The 10,717-nt window shown below is 33.2% G+C and overlaps 2 protein-coding genes across 2 annotated transcripts; one reads left to right on the top strand and one right to left on the bottom strand.

The window, feature by feature from the left end:
• Positions 1-293: 293 nt before the first annotated feature.
• LOC122310007 (probable prolyl 4-hydroxylase 7) lies at positions 294-7,314 on the top strand (the record flags this gene model as incomplete). Its single annotated transcript, XM_043123897.1, has 5 exons — positions 294-325; positions 1,058-1,141; positions 1,284-1,341; positions 1,493-1,597; positions 7,297-7,314. Coding segments are annotated over exons 1-5 (297 nt in total), but the record flags the coding sequence as incomplete, so codon positions are not given.
• A 2,783-nt stretch (positions 7,315-10,097) lies between these two features.
• LOC122310006 (secreted RxLR effector protein 161-like) lies at positions 10,098-10,406 on the bottom strand. Its single transcript, XM_043123896.1, has one exon. It carries the CDS (start codon positions 10,404-10,406, stop codon positions 10,098-10,100), a length of 309 nt encoding a protein of 102 aa, XP_042979830.1.
• Positions 10,407-10,717: the final 311 nt, after the last annotated feature.

The following is a 10,717-nucleotide window of genomic DNA, read 5'->3' as shown; positions in this document are numbered from 1 at the left end:
GCAGATCAGAGGCAACTAGCGACGAGCTGGGTTGCTCACGGCGTAGACCACTCGGCAGTCTAAGCTGTGCACTCATTCACAGAAGACTTTGGCACAGAGCAGATCAGAGGCAACTAACGACGAGCTGGGTTGCTCACGGTGTAGACCACTCGGTGTAGCTGGAATGTTGAAAATGGAGAGAGAGAGAGAGAGAGAGAGAGAGAGAGAGAGAGAGAGAGAGAGAGAGAGAGAGAGAGAGAGAGAGAGAGTAGACCGAGAGATAGAGAGAGTAACTGAAGCTTACGGAGCTGCGCATGGTTGAGGGTGGCAGACGGGGAGACTTTGGGTAGTGGGGTCACGACGTGGAGGTTGCTCTCGGTGGCTTGCACTGCTGCTCCTTGCTCTGTTTTCACTTCTTAAAACAGAGGACATGATGGAGTTGTTTCGGCTGGACCCGTGCTGAACGTGGCGACGATGATGCACTGATTTTGTCCATGGTGATGAGCTGAAAGTGATCTTGCTGCGAAGCCGGTACCATGAATGGAGAGGTGGCTAAACTACAAGTTGGTAGCGGTGTGTAGTTGAGTGGTTTCCTGCGTGGTGACAATGCCGTTGTGCATGGGTTGTTTTTTAACAGTTTTGTCTTTTGGGACTGGTTTTGAGAAAAAATATTTCTTCCATCGAAGCAAATATCTCGGGGTTGCGTTCGTTGTGGACGACTGCGACGGCTACAACTTTAAAATACTTTAATTAAGTCCGTTTGCACCCATTGTATATTGCATTTTTGGGCGGTTTGGCTGGACAACAAGAAACTAAAAGGAAAAGGTGCGACAGCGAGCTGGAAGCTCTCAGACGGATAGACGCTGGGCACGACACTGAGTGAAAGGGACACTGTGGAGACGACATGGATATGCGATGACGCCGAGCAACGGTTTGAGAGCACAACCATGCTCTGTTTTTCATGCCTAAAAACAAGGCTGCAATAAAAACAAGGACACGAAAACGTATGTCTCTCTCTCCCTCTCTGTGTGCTCGTGAAAGTGCCTTTGAAAGTTCTTTAAATTTGCTATGGTTTCAGGCATGAGTTGGTGTTGAGATTGAAGAAACCTTCTTTCTCCTATTTTGATCCCACTCGTGTCACTCAGCTGTCATGGCATCCTAGGTCTCTCTCTCTCTCTCTCTCTCTCTCTCTCTCTCTCTCTCTCTCTCTCTCTCTCTCTCTCTCTCTCTCTCTCTCTCTCTCAATAAATCGCATTTCATTCGTGGTTTATATTGATTCTTTGCCTATATTTTTAATTCCGAAGGTCTTTCATTTATAAGGGATTTCTGGCTGATGAAGAGTGCGACCACCTTATGAAACTTGTGAGCCAAATACTAATCATTCTCCGTCCAAATTTGTGTTTTTTCTCATGAATATGTAGACATCTATAAGAATAATCAGAAAGCAAATTTGATCCAAATGTAGCCATCGTCCTTAATTCGATTTGATTTGTGTTAATATTGGGGAAAGTAGGCTAGGGATAAGCTGGAGAAATCAATGGTGGCAGATAACGAGTCTCGTAAGAGTGTAATGAGCGAGGTCCGAACGAGCTCGGGCATGTTTCTTCACAAAGCTCAGGTATTGTTTAATCACTAATATGTTCAGCATTTATGGACCTTTTCTGAGATTATGCATTTGAATTCTTTGGGTTCAGAATGGATAAACTTAATAGCGATTGCTTTATTTTGCGTAGAGTTAAGGATTCATATAAATCTGTAAGCGTTTAGCCGTCTTGCATGCATTTCTCACAAGGATGTCCCAATCGAGAGAAGATCACGGGCAGCTTTTGGCATTTAGAAAAATTGCAGTTGAGAAAAACTGGGGCTAGACATTATATTTGCTCCTTAAATCCTTCACATTTCTGTCACTCAATAACTGCATGTTATAACACATAATAACATGTGCTTGACAGCAAATCCCTAACTCCACACACCATGTGGCCCTTATATATATATGGTTGTACGTACCGATCATCATCAGTTCATGTTAATGTTAGTGTTTTAATGATCTCCGTGATTGTCTCTTTCGGTCTCTAGCTCTTAGCCTCCCCATCGATATCTGCTTAAATACCCCAGAAATCATCAGTGATTAGAATATCTACTTCTATTGTGTCACGTTGGCAAATATTTTAATTGCACATGCATTTGGTGTGGATTTTTCTATCATTTTTTGTTCTTTATTGTTTTGGTACTTGAAAGATTTTTTTAGGAGGAATTCGATGGGATATATAATTTACATAATAATTTGTGGACATCGATCGAAAGTGTTGCTGGAAAATTTGGCTTATTTTTTCGATCGTCATAAAAATATATATTATTATTTTTTAAATTAAATGTTTCATCTAACCAGACAAACGTGCTTTGCACTTTGATATATATAATCTCAGTAGTAATGTTATTATTTGTTTAATTCACAAAAAATGTTACTCGTCATTTCATATCATATATTTTATATATTTTAATATTATTTATTATTTATTTTATTTTATTTTTATTAAACTATTAAGTTGTTCTACTTATCATCTATACACTACATATTTATTATAAAATAAATAAATAAAATAAGTATGGTGTGTAGAATTGATAAGTATAAATTATCATTGATTAATCTGCTGACCATATGTTAAAAGTGTTGCGGAGAAATTATCAAAAAAAAAATTTAATTGGAGGATTCAAGTTTATATAGATCCACAGAAACTGAAGGAGAAAAAATATAGGTATTTTAATGTCCTCTCTATTGAAGTAATACAAGATGAGGAAAATGCTGGATCATCATCCTAGAATTAAATTTATCTCAAATAGCTTTCATAAAATTATGGGTGATGTTTATTTATAAGATCATACTATAGATTCTATTAATGTTCTTCTTTTATAATATGTCGCAATGTGTAATTATTTATTAATTATATAAATATTATATTGTTAGTTATTTAATCAACCAAAAACATTATGTTTTTATTAATAAAAAATTAGTTCTTAATAAAACAAATTAAATATAAACTAAGCAAACGTGCATTGCACGTTGCTTTCACCTAGTATATATATATACGGATTACTCTAGCATGTGCTACCATCCCAATAAAGTTTCCTATTTCTCTTGTATTATTATATTTTAAAAAATACAAGATGTGAAAGAAAAAATAAGGAAGGAGAAAATAAAAGAAAAGTTTGTTCTAATAGGTTCTGATGATAATAATGTTAGTGATTTTCTATTTCAAGTAAATTTTATTTTAATATATTATTTATAATTCTTAAAGTAAGTATTAATGATTATATTCATTATTATTACATGATAAATTTTATGTTTATTCACATAATTTATATCTCAAGTTATATTTATAGTAAATTAAAATTTTTATAATTTATATTTTAATTATATCTGTGATTAATTTTTATTCATATAATTTATATATAAGTTTTATTTATTTTTTTATATACTTGTTATGAATTATTGATAATATGATTTATCTTGTAATAAAAATGAAATAAAAACTCATTATAATTAATGCATCTGAAGTTGCATAATTAAAATTGTGTAGAGAAAAGTCACTAAAGAATATATGTTTAAATAAATGTCTCAAATGTGCTACTGAAATAGCAATATCGAGTATGTTCTAGAAGTAGCAATATCGTGTGTAAAAGTTTACAATATATTCTAAATTTATATCTAGTCTTTTAGTGGCTGAGCAAAATAATGAGTTTTTGTTAACTATCAACTTTCTCTTTGAGATGATATTATACAATTATTGAATTAAATATTATGATGCATCAAAGTGATATGATTTATAATATTTGTATCTTTTTTTGGATGTCAAGATAATCATGAAAAGATATAAATATTTTAAATTATATCACTTTTGATGCATCATAATATTTGATTTAATAGTTGTATAATATCATCTCAAAGAGAAAGTTGTTAGTTAACAAAAATTCATTATTTTTCCCAGACACTAGAAGATCAGATATAAATTTAGAATATATTATGAACTTTTGTATTCAATATTGCTACTTCAAGAGTATATTCGAGGCATTCATTTTAAATATATATATTCTTTAGTAGCTTTTCTCTACACAATTTCAATTATACAACTTCAGGTGCATTCATCATAATGAGTTTTTGGTACACGTATCACTCATTTAAACTATGAGATACTCAATAAAATTATTGATTTAGAGCGATCTTTCAAGGATGCTCAATTTATATTTAAATATGAAACTTAACATCAATAATTCATAATAAGTATAAAAAGTAAATAAAACTTGTATATAAATTATGAGAATAAAAATTTACCACAGATATAATTGAAATGTAAATTATGAAAATTTTAATTTACCATAACTATAACTGATATGTAAACTATGTGAATAAATATAGAATTTTATCAAATAATAATAATGAATATAATCTTTAATACTCACCTTGGGGATTGCATATAATATATTGAAAAACTTAATTACTTGAAGTAAAAGATCACTAGCATTAATATCATCAGAACCTTCGTGCTATTAGAGTGGGATTTTCTTCCATTTTCTCGTTCTTTATCTTTTCTTTCACATCCTGCACTTTTTTAAAATATAATAGTACAAGTGAAATAGGTAACCTCAATGGCCTAATAGTGTTATGCCATTTTGAAAGATTTTGTTAAAGTCTTTCTCGAGTAGTGTAGTCCATCAGAAAAATTGGATGGTGGCACATGCTAGAATGGATCTGTGTATATATATTTTTCTTATGCTGTATTATTATATTATATGCTTTTCGTTAGGAGCAAGTAAGAGGACCATCTGAATTTGTATAAAATGGACCATTAACTCAGAGTAGGCCCCACTTACAGCCCATTATAGCTGACCACTAAGTTCTTCTCCTCCTCCTCTTCCTCTTTTTTTTTTTTTTCCATCGCCTAGGCCAACTCCAACTACTCCAGCAGACCCACCACCAGCTAGCCGCCCCAACAATCATAATTAAGAAAAGTCCAACTATCCGCCCCTTGACCGCTAACCATTCTGGACCAATATTGATGGAGAGGTCTGTTAAATATTTTAACATGAACATTAATAAACGGATCTTCGATTTCATATGATCTACAATGATAAATAGGAATAAATAAATGCATACATTTCTCTATCAGTTTGATAAAGAATTAGATCTGACTATGAGAGAAGGATCACCCTAGCAACTTCACCTCACAAGTGTCTCACGATGGCAAAAGGCACTCTAATGTTGTAGGTGAGAACCCTTTAATCCCTCAGTACTATTTATAGATTTCTGACCATCAACAAATCTAAGAGTTTGTATCTGACTATAATTAGAGATAGAGTTTTAATCTTATCTCTTAGGATTTTTCTTATCCCGTTATCACTAATCTTTAATCTAATAGACTTGAGCTATTTTAAATTCTATTAAGATGGGTGTGTGGGACATAGAGTTTAAATAAAACTCTTAAATTCTCTCACTTGGCCCATACGCCCATAAAATAATATTTTCCATTCATGGGTTTATTACAGGAAATTAACCATACTGTGCAAATTCATTTCCTGAAACTTTCATAGCTCAAAATACATTACATGAGTTCTGTAATATCAATATTAAATCAACTACTGATGCGAGTTGTAACAGCCCGCTAGAAATTCAATTGTGGAATTTCTTTTGACCTTAAGAACCTCGTGAAAATTCCGTAAGTTTACACGAATCGACTAATTGCATAGGTTTTAGCCTGTCAACATAGTTAGTGTTATCACTCACTATAGTGCCAGAAATGCGATTTTAATTATTTGAGATAGTTAGAAGTGTCAGAATACATTATAGTCTACACCACTAGGCTTAATTGAATATTTAGGATTTTTCAGTACTAAGTTTATTACGTTTATTTTTGGAGTGAATAGTAATCTCGGTAAACGTACTAAATGCAGTGTTTTCAAAATCACAGTGTGAAATGTCTAAATTAGGTTAGCGAAATTTTATTTGGATACTTGGCAAGATCTTAACCACACATAATAAATAATATTAGATACTTAGCACAAAGAGAAACCATTAGATGGAATTGTGAAGGAAATCAAGGTGTGAGATCATGACACCTAAGCAAAATACACATTTGGAAAATATCTTAAGAACATAGATTTAAAATACACATGGAAAGATTTTAACCACCTTACTCTTCCAAGTCTACTCCACATTTAGAAAATATTTTGAACTAATTTCGTGGATATTATTGGGTAAAAATATCTTGAGTTGATTTTTGTAGATATTATTAGGTAAGAGAGTCCTACACTCCACTCTCACTCCGGTAAGAGAGTCCTACACTTAACTCTCACTTTGGGTAAGAGAGTCCTACACTTAACTCTCACTCCAGCCTCAAGTCTTCCATATCTTATCCACAAATATCTCCAGCCATCCCTCCCCACGAAATTATCTTCATTTATGCTTTCCATTGAAAGAATACCAAACACTCTCTCTCGGACAGCTTTTAGGAGTTCTTTTGCACACCCATTTCTAAGCTTTTGTAAGTGTTTTATCATAAAGTCTCCTTCATATAAGTTGTTCCTCTTTGAGTCTAGTTTCCGTAGATGTATTTTTTGTATCATTCCATGGTCATTTGGTCGGTCAAAAGTATTTTTAACCATAGAAAGTTCATTCTGGGCGTGAATCTGGAGAGTATGTTATAGTTTGGAGTTTTTGACCAAGCTAATGGATAGATATTGGTCCGAAATTTTTATGGAGTATTGTTAACATGTATATATGACTATTGGTTGAGGATTTTTGCATGATTAAAGGTTTTGATGAAAGATTTTCTTAGATTTAGAAACTTAGAAACTGGAAGAGGAAAAACAGTTTCTGTTTTGAGAAAGTTTAACTCTTTGGTGGTCTAAACCTATTCTAATGACTTTGATAATTTTATTGGAAGATCCTAAACATCTTATATACATGTTATATTATTATTTTGAAGATATTTGATGTTAGTTTCAAAGATATGAAATTTTATGCAAAGAGATATTCAGATAAGCCAAAGTGTGGATATTCTTGGCTAAATTTATGTTTTGATTAATTTCTAACCATGTGATCTTGAATTAGAAGCTTGTATATGTTTTAGGACATCTTTTTAAACCATGTAATGGTTTGGTTTGAAGATCATATATTTATAAGTCATAGATCGAGAGATTTATCAAAACTAGTTGAGGAAAAAGTTTCTGTTTTTGGACTAAGTGTAAAACCAAAAAACTCCAAATTTTATTTTGTGATTTTGGTGACTTTAGTTTGATGATTTAAAGCATTGTTGATGTTAGGATGATATTATGAATATGTTAGAAGTAAGATTTGATTTTTAAAATTCTTGGAGATGTTTTGATTTAAGGTCAAAACTTGTGATTCAAGTGCTTGTATCTTTTTACAAAAAAGTTTGGTATTGATTATTAGCTTTTTCTAAATGGATGTTTTAAGTATGGTTTTGAACTTAGGATTGGAAGATGTTTGTTGCAAAATTTTAGTTTAAGCATGAGTTTTGAAGTTGGAAGGAATTGCAACAAAAATAAAGGGAAATGGCCTATGGAGGTTTTAACCATAGTGTGTTCTTCATAGTTGTGTTTTGTTTTAAATTTTTCTGAGTTGATATTTAAGTTTAGGATAAAATTTACATGAGGAATGTAAATTTTAGAAACTTTTAGAGTTAGTATGCAAAATCCTTAAGTTATGGGTAAAACGGTCATTTTTCCACATGTAGAGAGTAAAATGAAAATTTTACTCTTTAAGTTAGTATTTTCCATATTTCAAATTATTAGTGATTTAGTTCTAACTTTTAGAATTACTAATTACAGTTCCTCGTGATCGCACTTGAAGTTTTATAAGAAACGCGGAGATCGAGGTAAGTTAGCTTTTAACTTACTAGCAGTCTACTGTGTATGTGTGCTAAGTAAAAGAACTACAGTGTATGTATGTATGTTATCATATGTGTCATGCCATGTCAAGTTATCATGTAATTGTCTATTATACAGAATTTATTCTGTCATCAATTTTTATCTGTTACATAATATATTCTGTTATATATTACTGTACATTACAAGTACGTCATGCTAAGTATGTCATCCATTACATGTAAGTCAAGTCATGTAATATTCACTGTTGCAAGTATGTCATGTTAAATATGTTGTCTATTATATGTTATGCCATGTTACGAAATGTTTCTATCTCAAGTTGGTCATGTATTCTAAGTTATGTTCAAGTCACGTTATGTTACGTCAGGACTTCAGTCCTTTCGTATTCCAGTCACATTTCATCTTGAGTACATTATGATGTGTAGAATACATGGGGCCACAACAACTGTGGAGTATGTATTTACACGTAGAATACATGGGGCCATAACAACTGTGGAGTATGTATTTTTAATGTTAAGTCAAGTTTGTGTAGAATACATGGGGCCACAACAACTGTGGAGTATGTATTTAACTACAATTGTGATGCGTAAAATACATGGGGCCACAACAACTGTGGAGTATGTATTTTTCATGTTAAGTCAAGTTTGTGTAGAATACATGGGGCCACAACAACTGTGGAGTATGTATTTACACGTAGAATACATGGGGCCACAACAACTGTGGAGTATGTATTTTTCATGTTAAGTCAAGTTTGTGTAGAATACATGGGGCCACAACAACTGTGGAGTATGTATTTTTAATGTTAAGTCAAGTTTGTGTAGAATACATGGGGCCACAACAACTGTGGAGTATGTATTTACACGTAAAATACATGGGGCCACAACAACTGTGGAGTATGTATTTTTCATGTTAATTCAAGTTTCAAAGCAAGTTTATGATAAGTCAAGTTCAGTTCATGTTTCAATTTAAGTTATGTCAATTATGCTATGTTGTACGCTAAGTTATTCTTTAATTACTTATGAATTTGATTATGCATTTATGCTTTTACTGTCATCCATGCATCATTAGTCTGTGTGGAAGTTTTTTGTTAACTTGCTAAGATTTGTAATCAAATCTCACTGTGGTAGTCCCAACTACCATTCCTCCCGAATGGTAGATCTTGTTACAGGATCTGAAGGTGGACCAGGAGCTGACCAACTAGACACAGTCGACTGAACGACGGTGCGTCGTTAATGTTAATATAGTAGTTAAATTACTACTTGTACGATGGAGTTGCATCTCCAGTACTTTTGGATCATAACTATTTTGGAATAGTGCTGTGATCTTAGTTATTCAATGGATCTTTATGTATGAAGTATGTTTTAAGTATTGGGATATTTTCAGTTTGGTGCATAGTATTGCTAAAGAAAAAAATTATCCGCTGCGAATATTGCATAATGTTAGATGCATGTTAGGATTATTGCATCTTATATGTCATGAACGGGGGCAGGTAACCTTGTGTTGCATGTCTCGACGCTTCAAATGTCCGTCCGATCCCAAACGGAATTTGGGGGCGTCACACGAGTCATGGCGGTCCTTTGTTATATAATCAACAAATTTTCTTCCATATACCACAACACCAGTAACCAATTTTACATGATCTTTAATTGGGATAATTAAGGCTAATATTGTAATGCCTTGGATTCCAATTCATGTTTGTTGTAGACATTATCTTGTCATCATTCTTCCAAACCATTCAATGTATAAAAAAATGGAAAGACAAGAAAACAGAAACAAAACAACTATAATAGATATCATTAAGTGTCCAAAATAAAATAAAACATCTACGAGTTCAATAACATGTTTACATCATAAGACCCATTCTGTCAAAATGTTCTTTAAACTGCTTCGCTACTAGTCCCTTTGTTAATAGATCTGCAATCATAAGCGTAGTACTAATATGTTCTATGGACACTGTCTGTTTCTGTACTTCCTCCTTGACATTTAGGTATTTGAGTTCCATGTGTTTAGCACCTTTAGAATACCTATCATTTTTGGAAAAAAAAAAACTGTAGAGGAATTATCATAATAAATTCTCAGCGGCCTTTCTATAGAGTCAACAACTCCAAGCCCTGAGATAAAGTTCCTCAGCCATATACCATGCGCTGTGACGTCAAAGCATGCCACAAACTCAGCCTCCATTGTTGATGAAGTAGTGATGTTTGCTTCATACTTTTTCATGAGATCGCTCCACTGGCTAGTAGGAAAACATATCCAAAAATAGATTTCCTACTATCAGAACAACTGACAAAATCAGAATCTGAGTATCCAGTTGCCTCTAAGTTGTCAGTTCTCCTAAAGGTAAGCTGGTAATCCCTAGTTCCTTGTAGATATCGTAATACCCTCTTTACTGCTTTCCAATGAGACATCCCTGGGTTATTTTGGTAACGCCCAAGCATGCCAACTGCAAAACTAATGTCTGGCCTCGTGCAAATCTGTGCATATATCAAGCTTCCCACAACCGAAGCATAGGGGATTTTTGCCATCTCTTTACGCTCCCACTCAGTTTTAGGACATTGTGATAGGTTAAACTTATCACCTTTTGATATCGGAGTATCAAGTGATGAGCAACTTTTCATGCCAAATCTCTCAAGAACTCTTTCTATGTAATTTTTCTGAGACAATCCCAACAGTCCTTGTTTTTGATCCCAGAGGATTTCAATTCCGATCACAAAGGACGCCTCACCCATATCTTTCATTTCAAAGTTCTTAGATAGAAAACCCTTGGTTTCATAAAGTAAGCCAAGATCACTACTAGCCAACAAGATATCATCAACATACAGGATCAAAAATATAA

This window comes from Carya illinoinensis, chromosome 5 (assembly GCF_018687715.1).
Source record: "Carya illinoinensis cultivar Pawnee chromosome 5, C.illinoinensisPawnee_v1, whole genome shotgun sequence".
NCBI classification, from domain to species: domain Eukaryota; kingdom Viridiplantae; phylum Streptophyta; class Magnoliopsida; order Fagales; family Juglandaceae; genus Carya; species Carya illinoinensis.
Note: the sequence above shows the minus strand (reverse complement) of the source record. Positions and strands in the feature narration are given on the sequence as shown.

Coding starts and splice junctions, on each gene's coding strand:
- LOC122310006 (XM_043123896.1), bottom strand. CDS start 10,406: ATGGCAAAAATCCCCTATGCTTCGGTTGTGGGAAGCTTGATATATGCA.